Source organism: Telopea speciosissima, chromosome 3, assembly GCF_018873765.1.
Source record: "Telopea speciosissima isolate NSW1024214 ecotype Mountain lineage chromosome 3, Tspe_v1, whole genome shotgun sequence".
Classification (NCBI taxonomy): domain Eukaryota; kingdom Viridiplantae; phylum Streptophyta; class Magnoliopsida; order Proteales; family Proteaceae; genus Telopea; species Telopea speciosissima.
The window spans coordinates 25,962,201-25,986,872 of record NC_057918.1 but is presented as its reverse complement, the minus strand read 5'-3'; the positions used below and the strand labels follow the sequence as shown (position 1 = coordinate 25,986,872).

Genomic DNA, 24,672 nt, shown 5'->3' with positions numbered 1-24,672 from the left:
GTGTTGGATTCAGGGACCACGAATCCACCATCGTTGGTCTTTTCATGAATCTTTTTATCCTGTCCTTGATTTCCTGAAAGAAATAGCCATTCTCATTATCAAAAGATTCAAAAACCCACAAAGCCTTTCTTGTAACATAACAACGATTAGAATCAGAAGAAAAGGGAGAGAAAATCTTACCAAGTTCAGGCTGTTCGACGATGACTGTCATTTTCACAAGAAAATGGAAGGAAATGAAGATGAAACCAAACAAAAAAAGAACGGGGAATAAGAAAATGGGATGAATGGAAGTGAAAGGGGGTGAAGATGGGTATTTATAGATTGATCGATCAATAGTCCTTCCTTGAAAATGGGATGAATGGAAGTGAAAGGGGGTGAAGAGGGGTGTTTATAGATTGATCGATCAATAGTCCTTCCTTGATATTTGGAAAGGTACGAGTCCTTCCCAAGAATATCTTAATCTTAAATTTCTATTTTTCCGTTTTATTACAAAGGATACCGAGCGATATAAGGAACGGATATAGTTATAGAAACCAACTTGGCACGTTAAAGCTGGTAACAGCAATTCCAGAATAAACAGCCAGCTTTGATGATCTTGTTTTTTAAGCTTTGTTCCTATCTATATCTATTTCTGGATTGCAAAAGCCTAGGTGTCAATGTTTCTTACTTGTTCTTCATCAAGGTACCATTCTGATTTCAAATTTTCTGCATTCTAGCCATTGCTAGAAATAGAATTAGATTGATCTATCGACCACAACTCTGATTCTGAGTTTTAAAATCTTGTTTCTCTCTCACCCGTAAGGTTCAAGTAAGCAGAATTTGCAACAGAATCAACTTCTATAGAATTTAATTTTGATTCAATTGGATTATGGTGGAATTGACCTGAACCCTAACAAGACTTTGGTTGGTCTATAACTACAAAAGTAAATGCTTGAGTTTGAGAAGCTTTTGGCATGTAGGCTCTTAAAACTCACTAAGTATAAGTAGTATTATTGAATCAAACAAAGCAACAAGCGATGAAACCGAAGGCAGATAAAACACCTAATTAAACTATAAGACCAGTAAGTAGCTCCTTATTATCAAATGAAACCTAACCATACATAATGAATTACTATTATCATTAATAGATTTAACCGGTCGAACAACCATATTATTCGATCAACATTTAATGTTGGGCCATTGATTGAAGATAAAAAAAGTACATTGAACCCTTACGAACTCTTATCATGAGTAGATTGAATCCATTGGACAAATATGGATTTGATCAAGATTTGTTAAACTCGTGTACCAAAAATGAGCTTACGCAATTATGAATTGATCATTTTTTTTTATTCCGAGGATTTTAATTTGAGAATATCAAGGATTGAATTGGTCCCGAATTGGAAATCAACCCCAAAAACCCTCGAATCGACTTCTCTGAAATGCCCGGAATCAGGCAATTCAACAATTCTCATTCCAATCTTTGAAACTATGATTTGGATCGATTCAACCAAATCGCCGATCCGTGTCTAATTCTGATTTTGATTCTAATTCTAATTCTTCAAATCATATAGGGCTGCAACAGGGTCGGGTTGGGCTGGGCTTTTCAAAACCCCAATCCAACCTTGACTCCCCTTAGCTGGGCCCAAGCCCAAGCCGACCCGACTCGACCCTAACTCAGGGCCTGGAAAATCCAACCCTGACCCGCCCTCAGGGTCGAGTCGGGTTGACCCTGATTGGCCCTAATCATGGAGTTGGGGAAGGTAGAGATGCATGGACTGGACTGAGTTGGGCAGGGTCTGGGAGAAAATTATCAATCTTACATAAAATAGCACTATAATAAAATATATTATCACTTATTATCTTCATATATAATATATATTATATAACAAAATATGTGTGAATTATCACTTATTATCTTCATATATAATATATATTATATAACAAAATATGTGTGACATTTAAAGTTTATAATATTTATAGTACATCATATATATATGTTATAGTATAATTTAAAACAGGATCGGGCTGGGCTGGGCTGGGCTAGGTCGGGCTCAGCCTGAGGCCGCAACCCTCACCCAACCCAACCCAACACTGACTCAAGGCCAGCAATTTCCAGCCTTGACCGCCCTCAGGGTCAGGTATCTCAGCCCAGGTCCTGTTCGAGCTCAGGGCGGGCTATGATGGGTTCAGACCGTCAGGACCAATCTTGCACTCCTAAATCATAGTCTCCACCCAATACCCAAAATAATCTAAATACTTAAAAAAGAAAGGAAAAATTGTTCAGTGCAGAAGATAGAAGGCAGCACACGACCTAAGAGGGATTGTAAGTGGTTGTAGGAGTTGAGGTAGTGGGTAGCGCCTAGATGTGATGGATAACCTCAAACCCTGATGAGAGTAAAGAGTCACACACTTTCTCACAATGGACCTACCAATCTACCTTAGTTATCTTCAAATCATTGGGCATTCTTTACCGTATCCTCCGACAGGAATTTACCAAAATACCCGAAATGGTTAGCTATATGCAGCCTTTACATGTAAACTGTATATTGGGGGAAGCGAATGATGTATCATGATCGAGGTGGCATTACCATTAGACCCTTTAGTCTAAACTTTTCCATTTCTTGAATTTCCATCATTTGGGGTCTCTCTCTCTCTCACACACACACACACACACACGCATACTCTGTGGGAGTGTACGATCAATTTCTCACTGAAGCCAAAATCGTGACAAAAAGTTCTCTCGTTTTTTGTTTCTGGATTTAATTTGGGCACAGAGAGTCAGATTGAAGGAGTTCAGGTGAATCTAAAAAAACCACCGAACCCCATGGTACATGCTCAGAATCGCAGTCAGGAGTTGAGCAAAACCACCTATCACAGCCGTGGTAAAAGAGACCTTTTGACTGAAAATAACAGTTGAAACTTGAAACTGCAGTTTGGGTTTTCTCGTCTCTCAATTAGGAGGTATGTGTTCATTGGGTTTTTTTAATGTTAGTTGATCATTCTCGTCGATTTCGATGATGGGTAGTCATAAAAATTTCTTCTTTTTTGGAAAGAAAAAAAAATATTTTGCCTTTGTGACATCAATTCCTTAATTTATTGCCGTTTTTCAGTTCTGGTATTACGCACAGGGTTGTTGATAATTGGAGTTATCCAGTGTGCTCCTGTGGGAAGGGGATGGAGGGTTTTGAGACGTTATGATGAATGCTGATACCAGGAGCGGTTAGGGATGAATTCCGCAATGGATGATATGAACTTGCTTCAGCAGGCACAGAGGCATCACTTGGTGGTGAGGGAAATTGGGGAGGAGATTGATTTGGAGATTGGGCCTGGAGATGATGACCCTTCTTTCTCAACCACAAGTCTAATGGGTGTTCCCCCACGAGAACCATCTGCTGAAGAACAGGAAGAGCAAAAGCAGCTTATAATGGATTCTCAGAACCAGAATGAACACCAAGAAGGTTCGAAGACACAGTCGACTAAAAGGAAGAAGAAGGTTGTCAAGAGATGGAGGGAGGAATGGGCTGACACCTACAAATGGGCCTATGTTGATGTTAAGGAGGGTACTGCAAGGATATTTTGCTCTATTTGCCGGGAGTATGGGAGGAAGCACCGGAGGAATCCTTATGGAAACGAAGGAAGTAGAAATATGCAGATGAGTGCACTGGAGGAACACAATAATAGTTTGCTTCATAAGGAAGCTCTTCGGCTTCAGATGGCCTCCAAGGATAAAATTTTAACAATTGCTGACAAACCCATTTATGTAAAAGGTCAGTTACATGCTTCGAAATCCTTTTCGCCAAAATTGGAAAACTGTAATGGTCGATGACCACTTATCCTTTTTGATTTAATTGTGCATATTGGTGATATTTCAATTGATGCACAAACACTTCTGAATGCATAGATAATTCTCCCCCTCCCCCGCTAACCCAATTATACTGTCATTGAGGGGGAAAAGAATCTAGACTATTTTCTGGAATTCTTGTTTTAACTCTCCTTTTATCCCTAAGATGTTGAATTTAACATCTGTATAATGACATGGTGTATAATGTTGGTGGCTGAAAGAGTGGCTTGCCTTCAAACCTTGGTATCAAATCAATTTGAAGCAGGATATTTATCTGCTGGTCTTAGGAGAGAATTTGTCCCTCAATTCAAAAGTTTGAGGCGTAAGTTATGAATATTGCTAAAACTTGTTGCATACTTTTCCCAAAGAATCCATGTATAACACAATTGTTCCTTCACTAAATTGATCATACTTTGCTTTGTTGTCTCCATCTCCCATTATTCAAGGAATTGGCAGATTAGTTGAAAAAGACTTGAAAGAAAATGACAAAAGAAATGAGACTGTCATTGAATTGAATTATTTCGTGAGAGTAAGTAACAACTACCTCAATATACAGCAGATGTCTTGAATAGAGTGATGGAACTCACCAAAGATCAAACATCCATACATCTTAGTAGTTAATGTATATAATATTCATCATGTGGAAAAGTTGGTTCTTGATTTTTTTATTTTATAGGTTACTTTATTTAAAGTATGAACCTTTCTCTTTGCCCATGGCTGTTGACTGTATAAATATGATATCCTGGAGAATCATGGTGCAAATGTTTTGATATTTTTCTTTTACTTTCCCTTCAACTGTGAATTTGGATGAAATGCTTGAGTTAAAGGTTCTTCTTGTGAGTTTTGATGTTACATTTATATCCTAGTACCTTTGTTAAAGTTTTTTGGCATTTTTTAATCAATATTTATCTTTTTCCGACTGAATTTCCTTTTATTGGCATGTGTGGGACATGTTTCTTGAAATGAAGCTCTTATGTCAAAAACTGCTGGATCAATTGTTGAAGCTGTGTTAAGAAGGGACCCAAATGAGGTTGAATTCATTCAGTCAGTGCAAGAAGCCGTTCATTCTTTAGAACGGGTGATAGCAAAGAATACTCAGTGAGTTAACTTGAAGGAGCAATTTTCTTCAATCAGGACTAGTTCATATGAAGTAATACGATTTCACAGTGAAGGCTATGCAATTCTTATCAAGTGACTATCCTGTGTTTCAGTTATATCCATGTCCTGGAGCGCTTATTAGAACCTGAGCGTATGATTGTCTTCCGAGTTCCATGGGTTGACGACCGGGGAGAGACACATGTAAATCGAGGATTTCGTGTTCAATTCAGCCAAGTCTTGGGTCCATGTAGGGGTGGTCTTCGTTATCATCCATCCATGAATTTAAGTATTGCCAAATTTCTTGGGTTTGAACAGGTATTTTTTGTTCTCACTGATCTCATTTGATTTTACCATTGCCAGGATCCCTTCTTGCAGTTAAGTGTAACTTAAGACTCAAAATGTCAGAGTTTCCTCACCCTTCCTATAATAGGTTTTTGGTTGTTCTATTTGTTCTTTTTCTTTATTTTTGACAAGTGTTGGTGCTACTGGATCTGACTGCTACATATGGGTATGGACTCCTTGATGGTCATTTGAATGTTGGAATAACTAGAGTAGTCTTTTACAGTGAGTGGAGGTCTTTAGAGATTAGTACTCGAGTTGATTTAGTTTGGTTTTGCTAACTTTATTTAGGGAGAGGGTTGGGTAAGCCGCCAGCTCCAGGTAAGCTAGTGGCTGTTCCCAATGGGGATGGTAGGGGGGTCATTTCCATAGGGGGTGGGAGAGAGATAGACACAGGCTGGGTAAGCCACAGCCTTTTCCCCTTTATTTATTAGTAAAGACCAATATGTGCTTGTATTATCTTGTTATTCCAAGAGTCCAAGCTACCTCTCATATTCTTTTCGATGAGTTCCCTGTTGGACCTGAGTTTTGATCTAATTCTAGCTCCCTGGCCTCTGTAGAAGAATAAGAACAGAAATGAGTCCTCCCAGTGCTAGACTGTGCTTTAATTACACTTCTTAACTACTTCTCTGCCAGACATTAAAGAATGCTTTGTCGCCATACAAACTAGGAGGTGGCGGGGGTGGAAGTGATTTTGATCCAAAAGGAAAAAGTGATAACGAGGTATTTCATGTTCTGTGTGAATTCCTTGTATTGAAAGAAGCTCATTCCTTCTGCAGCAGGTTAGTTTCTATGTTGCTTAGGTTCTGAAAGGGGTTCTCATATTGTATCTGAAATCCATGTTGGCAGATTATGCGTTTTTGCCAAAGCTTTATGGATGAGTTACATCGGTATTTAAGTCCTGATCGGGTAACAAGAAAAGACTGTCACTATGTGGTTTGCAAGTGCTTACTGGATTCAAATGTTCAATTACTAAGACCTTTGAATCTGGCATTTGTGATGTACAATACAGGATCTTCCTGCGGAAGATATGGGTGTTGGTCCTCGGGAGATGGGTTACCTATTTGGACAATATAGGCGTCTAGCTGGTCATTTTCAGGTAATTATGACTTAAAGGAGTCAGTGGTATAAATAGCTGTATCATTTTCTGCAACTTGTGTTGGAATATGACCTCTTCTACATACTATTGTTATTGCAAGCAAGAAACATCTTACTTAGACTTGCTTCATTGTAGAATTTCACTACTTTTTGTTACTGGAAAATGATCCCCTGTTCAGGACAGGCCTCACCATTAAATAAAAACAGATATTATTATAGTGTTATCAGTACAATATATCGTTTTTATAAACTATATGTTACCTAACTGGGCAAAGGTTGGTTGGACGGCCCACCTATCGATTCCTAGCTGGTCAGAGCACCTAATTGTGCCACATGGCAAGTCGGCCGGTGCTGAACTTCGGTGGACACGTCAACCCTAAGGTATGCTGCTCCCATGACAAGTTTCAGGCTGAACGGAGTTGTCCACATGATAAAATGAAGGCAGTTTCCAAGAGGGTGCATGGACATTAATGGAGGATGTCTTATCTTTGTTCTGTATTTTATTATGGTTGGACCTTTGATTGTGGAATGGTCAATGCTTCAATGTTTCACTATATCAAGCAACTGTTCTTTTTTGTGCACCTATTACTTTTTCTTTGGATCTTATGACACATCGGTTTCTGCTCCTTAAATTTTATTCTCAAAAAATAACTTCTTTGGAGGGGGACAAAAGTGATCTTCAGCTAATGTGCTCTGCTAAGATGCTTCTGAATTACGGCATCCATTAAATACTTACTACCGCTTTCTTCCACCCTTCTTGTGAATTTAACCACTGATGGTAAGTGTTTGGTCTTGTCTTTAGGATTTAAAATGGATGCTTTACTTATGCAGGGAAGTTTTACAGGGCCAAGGATATTCTGGTCAGGTTCTAGCCTTCGAACTGAGGCTACTGGCTATGGCCTGGTAAGTCATTTCTCCTGATAAATTTTTTCTAGTTTTCTCATTTTTTCCCTCCTTAATCAGTAAATTATTTTCGTAGTATCTTACTTGTTTCTGATCTCACAGATTGTGTCTTATGCAGGTTTTCTTTGCCCAACTTATACTTGCAGATATGAATAAAGAATTGAAAGGATTAAGGTTTCTAACTTGACTTTGGAAGTTGTGCAAATAGAGTTTTGCAAGATTTTTTTGGAGCCCATAGGATCTTTCTTATTAGTGAAATACATTACCATTGGTATAATTTCTTAATTGTTGGATTTTTTTAATGATTTTATCAGGAGAAGAGGTTTTGGCATGGTTTTCAATTTCAAATATATTTCTGCCAAAATAGTTGAGGTCCAATGGTACCAAAATTTGAACAATGTCTAGTAAGGATCAAATGAAGCTCTATAAGAGTTAGAATGGATTAGTTAATATGTATCAAGAAAACCGAAATTGAAGGGACGAAAATATTTCTGTTTAGGCTGTGAACAAGATGAGGATGTAAATTGGTTTTGGAATTGTTATATTACCTCGAGAGAAACTTTTTTATTCTTGTTATTGTTTTAATGTGTCAACTAACTCATTCTTGGTTTGCATCATGTGAGTTTTGTGCCTCTAGCTTTTGATGTGATAGCCGTTATACATTGGTCTTCTTTTTCAAATGGAAACATGAATCTTAAATCATGCAATGTTTTGAAATGCTAGACATGAGACAAAGCATTTAACTTGCCAAAATCATGAGGTGTAATTCTTATGACCATGCCTTTGTGAAATAAATACATAAGATATAGTAATTATTAAATCTATATTTGCCTACAATGTTGGTAGGATTTCTTTGTTTTTCTGAATGAGAAAGAAAACCCTTTGTGTTTTGTGTGGTGTATTAGGGTTGGATTTTACTAACATTTGTTTTACTTGAAAGTTATGTTAGGGAAAAGAAAAAGGTATCATTTTTTTTATAATGATTCTCTGGTAGTCTTATCTTTTATCTTGAACCTATGTCGTGTTACAAGGTGTATACCTTTGCCTAGAGGCGTGAAAAAGTAGGTGTTTTACACTTGATGTGCATTTTTCTCTTCAAACTCGAATCCAGGGTTTTTTGGGCTACAACATGCCCTGGGACATGCTCCTCAAACACCTCTGAAAACACTACTTGTTTGCTCAGCTGTATGGACGATTAGGTGATATAATATTTTGTTGTACTTGTTTATTCATTGATTCATTTAAGAATCTTGTTTACTTATTAGTCACTGAATGATTAGCATTATCTTATTGTTTAGACTTTTAAGTATGAAGAAGCTGCTATATTTTTTCGTTTCTTGATCCTATTTTGAACTTTCATTGCCAGATGTGTAGTAAGTGGTTCTGGAAAAATTGCAATGCATGTTTTAGAAAAGCTTCTTGCCTATGGTGCTCTCCCCATTACAGTATCAGGTAAACTTTCTGGTGGATACGCTGGATCTTGGTGCATGGGTATACATAAGTTATGTTGTGAAGTGGAACAGTTGAAGATTAGTACTCTATCAATATCTAGAGCCTTTGGTTTACAATTCTTTCTGCCACTGCTGCATTCAATTTCAGGCATCTCACCATTTCAAAGATAATTTGATTGTTAAGGGTACAGCGAAGAGGCATGATATTTCACATGTGTCATATGAAGATGAAGAAAATATAGATTATTTAAATTCATTTTAAACATAATTTTCCTATAGTCTTTGTATGAAGTATGAACCAACATTTAGTTTTCCTCTCTTTGATGATTATCTACTGCTCTTATCAGAGTGTAGATCAAGATTTGAAATAGGAAAAAAATGAAACTATTTTTATTTTATTTTCAAAGTATGATGTATGATATGTTTCTTGGGTCCTTAGACAGGCAATGATCTCCTGTGCCCTTTTGTATCCATTATGGCTTGCCACATTAGTAACAATGGTTTGGTCCATGTGATAGAGGACCCCACACCCATCTCACTAGTCAAGTTTCAGCTCAACAAAAGGGGTGATGCAGTGGTGCTTCCGTGGACCGGCTTGAACCCGTTTGGGAGTCCAAACGGAAATGAATCGGATCCAATTTAGGTTTTTTGTCTAGCAGGATATTTAGGACTTGTTTTTATTTTGGAAGAATTATGTATTCTTTTATTTTATTTGGGTAGAATAACTAGGAGATTAGATTGTATTTTCCAGTTTCCTTATTTGAGTTTGTTTCCTAGTTAAATAGGTTTCCTTTCATAGTTGTCATGGCGTCTAGGCAACCAAGGTGTTGAAGAGGGTTCAAAATCAAGTTGGCACCAACAAGGCGCCTGGACGCCTAGGCGACGCCTTGACAACTATGCTAATTTAGTCGGGTTTTTTTTTTTTATATAAGCATGTAACTGCCGATGGAGATAAAGAAGAATGAATTGAGTTGTTATTAGCGTAGTGGCTGTCTTCTCCCTTCTCTCTCTCCTTCGGTGAGTTGTTTCCCTTCTCTTCCCCCTCTTTATTCTTCGTCTTCTTTCTCTTTCTGTGTATCCTTATTCCTTCCCTGTCTGGGTGTTAACATGGGGCTGTGGAGTTTTTGAACTCCCCCTTCCCTAACCCTTTTACCTTCAAACTCCGCCGCGGGGGGGGTGGGGGGAAATTACCTTAAGGTGACCCATCCTGTCAAATTTGAGCCCTAAATCTGGTTGGACAGCTGAGTTTCAAAATCGAACTCAGAACTGGTTTCCCCCTTTCCGCCATATCCAGTTTCAGGAGTTGGTTTTTGCATTGATGCTTGCTTGTTGATGCTTTTATGGTTTGGAATCAATATAGTAAGGGATTACAAACCTATTCTTCGTAGTTTCTCGTGGCATTTGGAGCCCAATTTGAAGGGCTGGATCGAACTCAAGGAGCCTACTGCCGCTGGTTTACTGTTGCTCTATGTGAGGACGTGAGGTTGAAGACAACCTTGTAGAGACAATATATTATTTCCCTTTTTATTTAATGTAGTCCTAGATAGGTAGAAGACCTAGTAGGAGCCAGGTAGAGCAAACCCTCACAAAAGGTGCTGACCGATTGAGGCAGATTGGGGTATTTTAGGTCAAATCTAGGGTTAGGTTTATGAGAATATGGTTAAATCTTATATGGTTTTAATGGGCAGGTCTAGGAGAAGCTAATAGGGTAGGTTTGAACAAGGTTTAAACAAAATTTAAAAATTACAGAAATTAGGGTTAGGGTTTTGGGTTTTAGAATTTAGGTTAAAACTAGGGTTTAAACTTGGAATTAGGGCAAGGGGCTAAGGTCGAGTGTTAGGGGCAATGGGAAGGGTACTCGGCTGTAATATGGTGTAATTCTGATGGCTGAATTGGGCTATACAGAATTTAGGGTTTTTTTGGGTTCTAAAGAGACAAGGCAAATTAGGGTTTGAGTGGTTGGATGGGGCTGCAACTTAGGTCGAGTGAAGGAGGAGATGAGAGGGGGCTGTGGTTGAAATTTGGTTGAGATTGGATGGAGGAACAAGGCTGAACAGAATTTAGAACAATTAGGGTTTACGGGGATCAATGGGTTTTTAATGGAGGAGACAATGTGGATCGATTAGGGCAGGTGGGGCTTGGGTTGGAGGATTAAGAAGAAGAGGGGAATGCTGAAACAGTAAATAACTTACTGGTTTAAGGAGTTCTTCAATGGCAGCAACCTTGAAGACAGCTTTGAAGAAGAACATCCCGATCTACAAGATGCAAGGAGTCACTGGAGGTCCACCAGCCCTTCAACCTTGATATGACTCACAAGGGGGGTCTTGATATGACTCACAAGACAATCTCAGAAGAGAGAAACAGCAGCAGCAATAGCCAGCAGCACAAAAACGAATTTTTTTAAAACTTTAATTGGTGGGGGAGACTCTCCCACGATTTCTATTAATAAAGGCCTAAGGGCCACAATCCTAATACAATTTAAAATCCCCTCTCTTCCAAAAACGTGGAAGGAGTGTGACTTAATGAAATAACTCAAAGTTAAAAGTCCTAACTACCCCTATTAACTTAAAACTCTTAAACTAAGAAGATTCCTCATCAACCAATAGGATATAGGATCCTAATAGCCAATAGGAACACTTCACTTAAATTAGACCAACTTAAATTGAACCAATTAGATGCAACCATTTTGAACTTGTTCAATTAAAGACATAAAAATAAAACTAAGTATAGAACTGAAATAAACTGAGTATAAACTAGTCTAAGGCTCCTACTAAAACCCTATGATCAGGGGGGCTTCTTCAGCTCATGGAGGCTTGGATCTGCATCATTATTCCTCTTGCCCTTATTGCACTTCTCCTTTACTTCTTATCAACCTATATTCTTATTTTGAATTGCTTCCAAGTTTATCCTTATTCAATAAATACTATTTCCCTTTATGTCCTTAGCCTTTTTATTTACCAAGTGACCCCTTGAAGAATCTAGTTATTTACGAGATTGCCACTCCCTTATATATTTACCTATTTAGGCACCTGGGTAGGCCCATAGCAAACCTAAACAGGGTTTTTTGAACCCGAGATCACATTAAGGGGGGAACTGAGTGGAGAAAGTGCCTTAGGATTGAGTTCAAAGTGACAAAATTACTGAAATGCCTCTAGATTCCATTACAGTTGGATGGTTTTTTTCTTAATTACATGAAATTCTATAGTTACTTTTTTAACTATTTCCTTAGCTTGTTATGGCACGTACATGTGTGAGGTAACCACTTGTCCTATTTTTGCCATTTAGAAGGGGAGTAGGGGTATTTATGGAAGCAAAAGGGACATGTGGTTATCTCTTAGATGTAAGTTCAACTGCATGTACGTGCAGATTATCCATTCTCACCAAGTTATTGCTTATATAATAACCCATATTTCTTTGGGCACAAAATATTTAAATATGGACCGAGTTTCCCTCCATCCACGGTGAATGGGATCCCAGATCCCATTCACCGAGTGATGCAGATCCTAGCCTCCTTGAATTGAAGAAGCCACCCTAAACCTAGGGTTTTAGTAGGAGCCTTAGTTTAGTTTATTTCTCTACTTAGTTTTTATTTTGTGTTTTTAATTGAACCGGTTTAAATTGGTTGCATCCAATTGGTTCAATTGGTCTAATTTAAGTGAAGTGATCCTATTGGCCAAGAGGTTCTTATATCCTATTGGCTAGTAGGGAATCTTCTTTTATTTTAAGTAGTTAAGTTGTTTTTGTAAGTCATTAGGGGTACATAAGTCTTTTTCTTTAAGTTTTTAAGTTGTTTTTAAATTGGTCCACTTCTCCACGATTTAAGTGAGAGATTTGATTTGTAATAGACTTAGGAATAAGGCCTTTGGCCTCTTATTTAATAAAAATCGTGGGAGAGGCTCCCCCACCTATTATGTTTAAAAAAATCGTGGACTGTTGTTGGCTTTTGCTGCTGCTGCTTCTCTTCTCAGAGAATTGCCTTGTGAGTAATTTCAAGGTGGCCTTCTGAGTAATATCAAGGTGAGGGCTGGTGGACTCCGGCGACTCCTTGCATCTTGTAGATCGGGAGGTCCTTCTTCTTCTTCAATCAAGTTTCTCCAAGCTGCCATTGAAGAACCTGCAATTCAGTAAGTTATTTTACAGTTTTATTCATCCCCTTCTTCTCCTAATCCTCTACAGCCTACCCTAACATCCCCCCTTCTATTTTAATTGAATTTCCTGAACCCTAGTTCACTTACAGCCTTAACCATCCATTAAAATCCATCCAATTTTTAATCACAGCATCCTTGCATCCATCTCCTTCACTCGATCCCTATTCTGCCCCCATTCCAACAGCTAAACCCTAATCCCCCTCTTCCCCATTAAAACCCAAAACCCTAAGATAGTCTCAATTCTGTCCAGACTATTTTAACCATCAGAATTAACCAATAATTTGATCGAACCTTCCCCCCACTGCCCGTAAAACTCGACCTGAAACCCAGCCCTAAAATCCCATCCTAAACCCTAGTTTTCAACCTAGATTCTAAAACCTAAAACCCAAACTCTAACCCTAGAATTTCAGAATTTTAATTTTCTGTTTAAACCTATTTAAAACCTATATCATTAGCTTCCTTTTGACCTGCACATCATTACTAAATAAACCCTAGCTCAAACTCCTAGTCCTAACCCTAAGTCTGCCCTAATTAGCCTAAGCTGTCCCAATCGGCCAGCCTTTGTGTGTGTCCCCGTTACCCTGGCTCCTAGTGGGATTACTCCTACCTAGGACTTCATCACCGAGGGGCGGGAGAGGGCGGGAATGGGTATCGGGAGGGTATTTTGGAACATACTGAAACCCTAGGAGGGGTTTGTGAAACCTGGGATGGTGGGTGAACCGTCCGCTATGGGTGGAGGAAAACTTTGTCCTTTAAATTCCTGTTCTGAACTCTGGTTTCTGTTTGCTATCTACTTCTTAATATTCTGATTCAGTACTGGTTTCAGACCTTTCTAGTCGGCCATTGATTCTGCAAGTTGAAGAATTCTTCCATACAAGACAATCCAACCATCAGAAGCACTTCATATTTCATAATTCATAGGCCTGTTTTATCTGTTTAATTGAGCCTTCGACCTAAGTCTTATTCTGATCAGATTCAATTTGGTTTAGTTATTGAATTCCTTTTAATCTGAATTGTTCCTTATTCCTGCGGTACTGGAAATTCTTCCTGGCTTTCTAACCCTAATCTATTAAGTGTCAAACCCCATTAGATGCACTGCTGGTCTATTTTTGGAAACTTTGTCCATTATATAGGAGAGATACTTAAGAAGGTAACCACCTGCTGCAAGGTGCCTATTTATCAGTTCCACAGCCATTCATTGGATGGAGTATATTAAGGTGGAAAACTGCATTTTGTAGGTTTTTCAGTTTGTAATATGATTCAATGAGAACATCTATTAGGAACTAGGTTGACATATATTGTAAGAACTCTCTACAAAAAGCAGTTATGTGACACCTAATAATCAATTTTCAAGATAGGTATGATAGGTTGTTGAATGGTGTTTATTGAGGTGGAATAAAGCCTCTTATGCTCTTATTGTGAGAATAAGTGTGTTATAGATCTTTGATTAGTGTGTTGATTGGATAAAGATCCGTTGGAACTTGGTTGATTCACACTAAAAATGAATCATTCACATGTCTCTACTGATCGAATAATCATAGCTTGACGAATGGACAAAGCACATCAAAATTCAATTCATTGTGTGTTAAATCACCTGGAAAAGTCGAAGACCAATTTATTTGTGTTTGCCCCGGAACTTAATTGTATTAACAGTTGGATTTTATGTAGAATACATGTTGCCGGTGATACTACATGAAAAGTCATATAGATAGTATATGTAAAATACTGATTAAAAGAAAGAGGTACTTGATATTTTCCATAAGATAGATTAATGTCTAACAAGTTCTTATGGCCAAAGTTCAGGAAATGGAGTGCCTTGATAAATGCAGTCCTACCAAAAGCATGCTTCTGACTTCCAATCTATAGATTTTGATGAAGAGCAGTATTCTCTTTGATATTGTATGACAAGCATGGATTTAGGGTTGACTAGAAGTATGGCTTTGAATAAAGTTGAATGACAAAACAGAATCCATGTAGCTGGCCACATTTATTTGGAATAAGGCTTAGTTGAGTTGATCCTTATCTTTGTTTCAGCCTTCCATGTTTACTCTGCGTTCCTTCATTTCCTCAACTGTCAGCAATGATCATGCGTTCTCTTTGACTCTTCTCTTCTTTGATCTTTCTTATTTACCTTTATTCTTTTTTTTTTTAATCACCTGACTTCTTTTCTATCAAATTAACCAGTACTAAGGGATTTCCTTGGGTCGGGATCTAGAAGACATGTACATAGGCCTGGCACCCTAATAACTGGTCATTTCTCACCTATTCAAAGGGCCAGGACCTACAATTGAGTATTCGAGTGGGTCACACCTTAAAGATTTATATACATACAACGATACAAATGAGCATGATGTGTTGCCTTTTACCTGTCTAATTTTAGTGTCACTTTTTGGAACTTTTCATAACTCCATCAGTGAGTAAATTCTCTTGGACCAGTGAAAAATATGCATAAAGAATATAAGATTAGGATTACAGCAACAACAACAATTGAGCCTTATCCCAACTAAATGGAGTCGGCTACGTGAATCCTTGCAAAGACAAGATAATAAGAATAATAGAAAAAAGAAAAAGAAAAGAGCACAACAGCATCAACAACAACTCATCAAAACCACCTAAATGGGGTCAGCTAAATTGATCTTAGCCCTCCAAACAGCTCTATTCATAGTCACTCCTGGGACAAGACCTAAAGTATGCATAGCTTTCTTCACTACTTCTCCTAGGGTCATTTTAGGCCTGTCCTTAGCTCTTTTAGCTACTTCAATCAGAACTAAATCACTCTTACGTACGGGTGCATCCCCAGGCCTCCATTGAACAAATGGGGTCAGCTACTGAATCTTTGCAAAGACAAGATAATAAAAATAATAGAAAAAAAGAAAAAGCACAACAGCATCAACAACTCATCAAACCCACCTAAATGGGGTTGGCCAAATGGATCTTAGCCCTCCAAACAGCTATATTCGAAGTCATTCCTGGGACAAGACCTAAACTATACATATCTTTTGTTACTACTCCTAGGGTCATTTTAGGCCTGCCCCTAGCTCTTTTAGCTACTTCAATCAGAACCAAATCACTCTTCCGTACTATGCATCCCTAAGCCTCCATTGAACATGGCCATGCCACCTCAAACGACTTTTGCGGAGCTAATCCTGAATCGGGGAAACTTCCAAGTCAGCTCTAATCTGGTCATTCCTTACTTTATGTCTTTATCCTTCCTAGTTTTGTCACACATCCATCTCAACACCCTCATCTCTGCTACACTTAGTTTATCTACATGACGCTTTTTAACGGCCCAACATTCCCGCCCCATACATCATACCTGGCCATATGACCGTCCTATACAATTTTCCTTTAAGCTTTAAAGGAATACGCCGATCACATAGCACTCTGGACACACTTCTCCACTTCAACCATCCTATTTTAATTCTCTGAGCAACGTCATCTTCTATATCGCCTTCTTTATTCACGATAGAGCCCAAATATCTAAAATACTCACTTTGAAGAATCTCCCTCTCTTCAATATTGACCACCTCCTTTACCGTCATAGTGCGACTAAAGTTACACACCATGTACTCCGTCTTTGTTCTACATAAAAAGACCTTTTGATTCCAAGGTTGATCTCCATAACTCCAGCTTGGTGTTAATCCCTGCTTTAGTCTCATCTACCAACACAAGATCGTCAACGAAAAGCATACACCAAGGAACCTCGTCTTGTATAGTAATTGGGAATTCACTACCTTGGTCCCCCATAGTTCTTACGCTAGTCACCACACCATCATACATATCTTTAATTATGTGAACGTATTTGCATGGATAAGATTAGGATTATCCATTCAAAATTTTTTTTTTTTTTGGGGGGGGGGGGGGTGGGGGTGTCGCACAATCTCTTAAATGGGACCCACCAATTTGTGGAACCTGATCCTACTTTTCATATGAGATCATGGAGAGTTATAACGGCCCTAGACCTGTAGAACAGTGTGGGTCCCCATTCTTGACATATAGAAATATATTTGGTAATAATCAGAGCGGCCACCTGCCTCCCGACTAGTATTGCATAAGTAACTAACATAATCAATGCCTTAATGAAGGCTTTGACACTGAACTTTGTGAGCGCCTGAGTCATGTTCCAAGTGTGCTAATTGTCCCAACCAAGTGAAGCAGGCAGCTAGTTGATGCTTTATTTTTGGTGGTTGCCTGAGAAGGTGCTTTGCTTTGACCATGTATGGGTATTTTGGCTGCTTTAATACCACTGTCTCTTGAACAAGTAAATGCAGGTATAAGACCAGCGTAGTTCTTCATTTCCAATTCTTCTTTCTTCTACATTATTGAGAAATATCATTTTCCTTACTTTATTTGGGAATTACAAAATCATGGGATTGGTAATCCTAGTGATTACCCATCATTGCTCTATTAATTGAAACTTAGTGCTTCTAAACTTTTCTTCTTCTTTTTTTTCAAAATGTCTATCCATAAAGTATTTTTTTTATCTAAGTTAATCTTGGGAGTTGTAGATGGAAATGGCTGTTGGACATATTCGATTACTTAACTAATAATACATGTATTTTGTTTTCATTGCAGATTCCAAGGGTTATTTGGTGGATGAGGATGGGTTTGATTATGTGAAAATATCACTTTTGAGGGACATCAAAGCCCATCAAAAAAGTTTAAGGTGTTTATTTCCTGCTTCCATGACATTTTTTCTCACTTACCACGTGACATTTTTTATAAGCTTCTTGAATATTATTGACTCCAGGGCTTTTTTCTGTTATTATTTCTGACATTTACAGAGACTATTCGAAGACTTATGCTCGGTCCAAGTACTATGATGAGGCAAAGCCTTGGAGTGAAAGATGTGATATTGCATTTCCTTGTGCTGCACAAAATGAAATTGACCAATCTGATGCTGTCAATTTGGTTAATTCAGGTTGTCGTATATTAATAGAAGGTAGAAGTCCTCTCTATGATGCCTCATGCCTTCTGGTGCTTTCATTTGTTACCTTCTCCTGCTTCTAATCCTATGCTACCATCTGAATTACAGGTTCAAATATGCCCTGCACCCCTGAAGCAATTGATGTACTGAGGAAAGCTAATGTTCTGATTGCTCCAGCAAAGGCTGCTGGCGCTGGAGGGGTATGGTTAGCCTTCTTTGCGATTTACCTGGGTGCATGATATAGGTTTTTTGGAGAGCTATTTTGATAAACTTAGCAGGATATGCAGCTCAATTTGAGCCAGATGAAGCGCTAATTTTGCCAATCAAGACAATTATAGATGAAGGGGTTTTTGTATTGGCAACTTGTCAAATTTTGGTCAGTCCTTCATTCATACGGCCCAACATGTATTTAGCTGTCCTCTTGTATTCTCGGCACCTAACTCTTGACCTTCTTAAGTTGAGAAGAGGGCTTTACTTTTGCCAAATGGGAGAAGTCCTCTGAACTAAGTTGTCATGTTGGTAGGGAAAGGTCGGGCCCATCCTGCTGGCGCTGGAGGGCTTTCCTACCTGTGTTTCTCCATGCCACCTAAGCTGCTATATAGCAGATATGGTGCCCAACTGCCCATCCTGCCAAGCCTGACAGGATAGCTAGTCTCTTTAACCACTGACATTCGGAGACGTTTTATCCAGACAGATAATCTAGCCAAGCTTGGCTTATTGATGCAGGTGCACTACCTTGGACTGACCCAAACCCATTTGGGTATCCAGACGGAGATGAACTGGGTCCAATTTGGGTCTTTGGCTAATAGGATATTTTAGGATTTTTATTTATTTCTATTTTGGGATTAACACGCAATCTTTTATTTCATGTTGGATTTCTTTTTTATTTAAGTACATGTAACCGTGCAATTAGAACTCAGATTTGAAGAATGAAATAGTGAAGTGTTTTAGAGTGCCTACGTGACTTTGGTGTTTGTGTGATCCTTCTTCCCCCCCCCCCCCCTCCTTTTTCTTCCTCCCATGTGATTTCTTCCCCTCCCCTACAACTCTGAGACCTCTCTCAGGATTCCCTTTCTTCCCTACCGGCACTCGACCAATTTGGTGTCAGAGACGAAAGGTATCCATCTCCTTCCTTCTCTCTCCTTGTTCCTTCTTTTCTCTATCATTCTCTTTTTATTTCGTTCCTCTTTCTCGTTACTGTCTGCCCGAAGGTATCAGTAGTACCTTTACTGTTCTGTTTCCTCATAATGTAAGGCTAGGTTGCAAACCCTAACCCCAAAGATTATCCTCAATAGCAGATCCAACAACCAGCAGAGAGATATCAATTACAGTCCACAAAAAATAGAAATAGAACCAGAATTAGAAAAGAACAATTCAAAGGTACAATGACACTGTTTGAGTGATTGTCCATGTGTTGAAGATCAACCCTTCAATATCCAGTGGAGACCAGATCTGAAGAACAATTTCTCATCCCTGTGGTTGCATGGTGTTGGAGTTTTTTCTGCAGAAAAGTTCGAAGACTTGTAACTCTTGATCCAGCCCAGGTTTTGTCAGTATTATACCCTCATTGAACCTTTACTTCGATGGTAATTTGAGTCCACTCAATTGGTCAGGTCTGGTTATACCTGTGAGTTTCTAAATCTGAACTTAACCTTCTAATTCTGAAACCCATAGATATCTCAGTATCCAACCATTGATTTTGGCTGATGTTTTGAAGGTGTTCCAACCATAGACTGGAACATCAGTTCCATCCAAGCAATCTAGTTTCTATTTGTGGTGACGGTTTAATTTTTGGTTATTTGGCCTGTACCATACCCTGCAATAGACCTAAAACTATTGGTGTTCAATCTCTCGTGGCTGGGGTCCTCTTAAGCCACTATTAAGTATTGTTGGAGTTGTAAGAGCTTGAATACCTTGCTGCTGGCCTAACATTTAGGTGTTTATATTGCTGGCAATTGGGGTGTAACCGTATAAAGTACTGTTGTTAGCATTGAAAGATCCTACTATGAAATTAGTTCCTACTTGTCTAGTTGGGGACTGGTTCTACAGTACTATGTAACCATACTCTACTTGTGTTGTCAGCCACCAACCAATTTCCAAGTCATTTTCTTTGTTTAGTGAAGACCCTGTTATGTCGCTTTGCTTTTCTAATTTCAATAAAGGAATGAACTCAATGCTTTAATGAAGTTTGCAGCACACCGTGAACAATAATTTTTATTATGGACCTGTTTAATCTATCTTCCCATTCTTAAATGCTTGTTCATATACAATTATATTGCTCATGACTCATGAGAGGTGCTTTATCTTGCGTCTTCTTCACTCTGATCAATTTATAATGACTATGGTTGCAGGTTGCTGCTGGAGAACTCGAGCTAAATCATGAGTGTAATTTTATGCACTGGTCTCCGGAGGACTTTGAGACTAAATTACAGGTAGACTTTTGTGTGACTTATCTTCCCATTATTCATTATAGTGAGCATCCATTTGGTGATTCCCATATCATCAATGTTCATTATAAATACTGAGTCTCAATCTACATTCCCAGGGAGGACACTAAGCAGCCAAGTTGTTAACGCATTTACTCTTGCCATTTAAGTATTGAACCATAATTCTATTTACAAATTTTCTGTTGACGGTCTTGTAGCTTAGAATATTCTCCCCTCCCTCATGTGCACAGCACACTTGCAGTCCTGTCATTGGGAAATTTGGGCATTTAGCTGGGTCCAATGCATGGCCTCACTTTGTTTATGTCCAGCACCTGTCAGCAAATTTATGGGGGAAACAAACATTCCCTGCATTCATGATGCAGGTAATCTAACATGTGAGAAACCAGCTCTTTTAGGTATGGCTGAACATACAGTGATATAATTCCTGAAATCCTTATAAATTTTTAACCATTTTACCTTTTTCTTATCTTTTCTTTTCTTTTCCTTACAATTTAAAATGTTCAAACACCACCCCAGCCAGAACCAAAAGAGAAGGAAAAAGGTTAAACCAAGAGACAAAACTAATGTGGCAGTTTGCAAACCATTTCAGTCAAGCCAAACCGTTTAAAAGAGAACCCCGTAGAACAGAACCTTTACCCCTTTTCCAGTGTGAGGGATCAGGTAAGGGATCGAGTGTTGTTTTCTGCCAGGACACTCGATCAAGATCTGTCAGAATTCTACCAGAATATATTTTCATATCTCTTCCTGTGTAGAATTAGATGATCATTGTATTTTATTTTTGCAAATCTGCTAAGAGCTAGTAACATTCAGTACGAGCATCCTCTCTTTAAAGAAAAATGAAAGAGAAATCATTTAGCCTTGTTGCTAGCTTCTGTTCTCAAGTTTAACTTCTGGTGAAGAAGTGGTAATCTGATGTCCTTTTCACCCTTCCTGGCAGGATGCCATGAAACAGACCTATCAGAAGGCCATCAAAGCAGCGACTGATTTTGGGTATCAGAAAGAGAGTCCAGAGTAAGTGTTCATACTACTCAACCACCTCTTGGAATGATGAGATCAATATGTATAATGTATGTGATTGTTTATCCTACTGCATACCTTATCTAGGCAAGTATGGCTGAGGGATGGCTGAAGTCATGGGCTCCCAAACAAGAGTACCAACTTGATTGTCCACTGAAGTGGTCACCTAGGTCAAAAATCAACCTGAATTACGTGTCATTTTGCAAGGGTAAAAGAAACAAGTATCCTGGAGACAAGGGGCCGGTGTGTGGCTTGGGTCATGGTGTTTGTTGGAACTTGGAATCATAAAAACATCTGATTAGGTTCATTTACCTGGACAATCAATTTGGTTTCACTATTTTGGCTTGATGAAGAGGGGGACGCCTGCAAGCGAGCTTTTTTATGGGTATCATAGAAACTCTTGCAACCAATCTAGCTCTGCTTTGAAGTGTTGCAAACTGTGGTCCAAACTTGAGATTGTCCCCCAACGACAGACTAGACTCAGATAATCAGCCATTTGCAACCAATGTTCTGTTTAGTGTCTGGTCATCGTTTACCCCCCCCCTACCCCCAACACACACCCACACAAAAAAGAACCCCCCCAAAAAAAACATACTTGTAGATGCTCATAAAAAGTGAGTGGTGTCTATTTATTTCTCTACTTTTGGGCATTTATTTTAGAAAACAAATAAAAATAAGGTAATAAATAGAGCAATCAACATTTCCCTTTCTGCCAAGAAAAAATCATCTCAAGACGACTAAATATTTTTTCTCATTAATTAGTGAAAAATCCCAACTGTTGCTTAATTTTCCATTGGTAATAACTTTTATTTATATATATTTTTTTTGCATTGGTAATATTTTTTTCACTTGTAGAGGAGTCTTTAAATATATATTCAGGAGTTAAAATTCTGTTTTCTTGATTGTGAATCCTTTTCTGTCGTTTTCTTTGTAATTGGCAGGGCCTTGGTACATGGGGCAACCATCTCTGCTTTCCTAACACTTGCTCAAGCAATGACTGATCAAGGATGTGTGTAGAACATGGACATTGCCCGAACTTATAGTGATATTTGGAGAATCAAATGGCTGTCTGGCTGTTAATTATAGTGAGCATTTGCTACACCCATAGGGAGATAACCAAGAATGCCCAGCCAATTGTCTGCCGTTTTGGTCTCTCTTGACATTACTCGCATACCTGAGCTGATGAAATGAAAGATTTAGGAGCTCAGAGAATAGCTTTCATCATGTTGTAACATGTCTGCTGATCTGTAATTTTTTGGACAAAGCTGATTCATGGAAGATCCTAAGAATTGCATTCCCCTTGCACAGGGAGATGCTTACAAGGCAGTGGCAGTACGGATAGAATGGCAAGGATGGGAAATTCATTGCTAGAAGTGCTGTTCTAAGTCTACCTAATATGCAGATCAAGTCTTGAGATGCAATTGAGAAATGCTTCAAAATAAGATGTAATTCTTTGTGACAAGTGACAACACAGGCGTGCAGAAAGAAGTGCACTATATCAAACTGAAGTCACCATGGAATCTGTACCCTTTCCTAGTGGTGTCGACTGTTAATCATATTTTTGTTCTTGTCATTGTCTTTTTTTTTTTTTGGGAGGGGGGGGGGGGGGGAGGGTGTGGTATGGGGTAAACAGTCCAGTTTTGGTTGGGCTGAATTGGTTTCGTCCGGTATTCGGCCAAGCCAAAGCCAATCTGATAAGGTAAAGTTCAACTTTGGTTGGTTGTGGTCTGGTTTGGTTGTTTGGTTTCTGTTTTAACTAAGTTTTTCCATATATGTACAAATTACGGAAACAAACTTTTTTTTATCATATTTATCGGTTCGGTTTGGATGAACCGCTCGTTTCAGTCAGTAACCGACCAGTTTGGCAGTTCGGGTTAGAATTTGACACTCCTAGTATGGGGGATGACCCCCTTTTTGTCAATTTCCATTGGGTATGCAGAGCATCCCAAATGACCAACTCCCATATTAGAGTTGATATTGCCAGTTGCTAAGGGCTACATATTTTTCCAAGGCCCTGCAATGGCAATTTTGTTCTGCTTTGGTTGTATATCTCACCTCCATTCTCTTGTATGGACTACAGAGAACAAATCTGTCCTCGCGTAACCACTGTCCATGGAGATATGGGTCCAATGAAATTCAAATGATATTGAAAAGATTGTTGTGGCCCTGGCTGACACCAAAATGAAAATATCAACAAATTAACAAGTAAACAAAAATTGTTGATCTCATGGTAGGACGTTCTTGGAATCTTCCTTTGATACAATCTCTCTTCCCTCACCCCATTGCAACCAACATTGTTAAAATCCCACTGTCGTCATGCCCACAGGATGATTTCCTTTTTTTTCATGTTCACCAAAATTGGGGAACTAACTACCAAGGTCGCTGCTCGCCTTCTGGATGAGACTCACCCAATTGACTCTTTTAAACCCCTCTGGAAATTAATTTGGACTCTCAAGATTCACCCCAAATTCAAAATTTTCTTATGAAATATCTTTAGGAATGGTGTAGGAACTCATTCAAATCTCGCTAAGTTCATGCCTATCCATGATCAGTGTTTATTTTGCAATTCAAGTTCTGAAACACATTGGCACCTTTTCCTTTCGTGTGACTTCTCCAAGCACATCTGGTTGGCTGGACCTTGGGGGCTCCGCACTAAATCTCTTAGGGCAGCCTCTAGCATTGACCTTTTCCACTCTTTCATTCTCAGTCCGCCCTGGCCATCGTTTGATTTAAAATTTGTTTTGTCCATCTCTATCACTTGCAACTTCTTGTGGTTAGAAAGGAATCGATGTTGGGTGGAACAATCCAACCCAAATCCTCACTCCACTCTCAAAAATATCTACCATTGGATTGTTGATCTTCGGCTCTACCCTACCCCTTTAACCGACCCCGCTGTACCCACTCATCCATCTAGTCCTCAACAGGCACCCTTATCCCCCACGCCTATACTCAGCCTTATCCCCTCAACCTCAGTCACCATAATTTGTGATGGAAGTTACATTTCTGAAACTGGCGATGCAGGATGGGCTGCTATCATATTTGTTAATAAACAGTTTTTCTGTGCTTGTGCTGGCTTTGGTCGTATAGGATCAGCTCAGGAAACAGAAGCGCAAGGACTTCTAATTGGGCTTCGCCAACTTTCAGAAGATCAGGGCACTACACTCACTGTCTGGCCTTCTTGTAGTGATTTGACACAGTGGCTAACTACAACTATGCAATGGCCATGGGATATTTTCACTATTTTGTGGGACATCAAAAACCTTCTTACTGTATTTCTAGACATTTGTATAATTAAGCAACATAAGGACTTTATTCGGCTGGCTAATGATTTGGCTATTAAGGCCAGATCAACTAGAACCAATATGTACTTGTTTGACATTTCTCTTCTTTTAATAATTACTGGCGATCCTCTTCCTGCCAA

The 24,672-nt window shown here is 38.9% G+C and overlaps 1 protein-coding gene across 1 annotated transcript; it reads left to right on the top strand.

Moving 5' to 3' along the window:
- Positions 1–3,092: 3,092 nt before the first annotated feature.
- LOC122656134 (NADP-specific glutamate dehydrogenase-like) lies at positions 3,093–22,624 on the top strand. The gene is made up of 15 exons (XM_043850583.1): positions 3,093–3,749; positions 4,792–4,921; positions 5,035–5,236; positions 5,897–5,983; positions 6,110–6,169; positions 6,273–6,359; positions 7,190–7,261; positions 7,380–7,435; positions 8,628–8,713; positions 17,436–17,526; positions 17,645–17,802; positions 17,896–17,987; positions 20,139–20,219; positions 21,172–21,245; positions 22,193–22,624. Exons 1-15 carry the CDS (start codon positions 3,209–3,211, stop codon positions 22,266–22,268), a joined length of 1,893 nt encoding a protein of 630 aa, XP_043706518.1. The 5' UTR covers positions 3,093–3,208; the 3' UTR covers positions 22,269–22,624.
- The last annotated feature ends 2,048 nt before the right edge of the window (positions 22,625–24,672 follow it).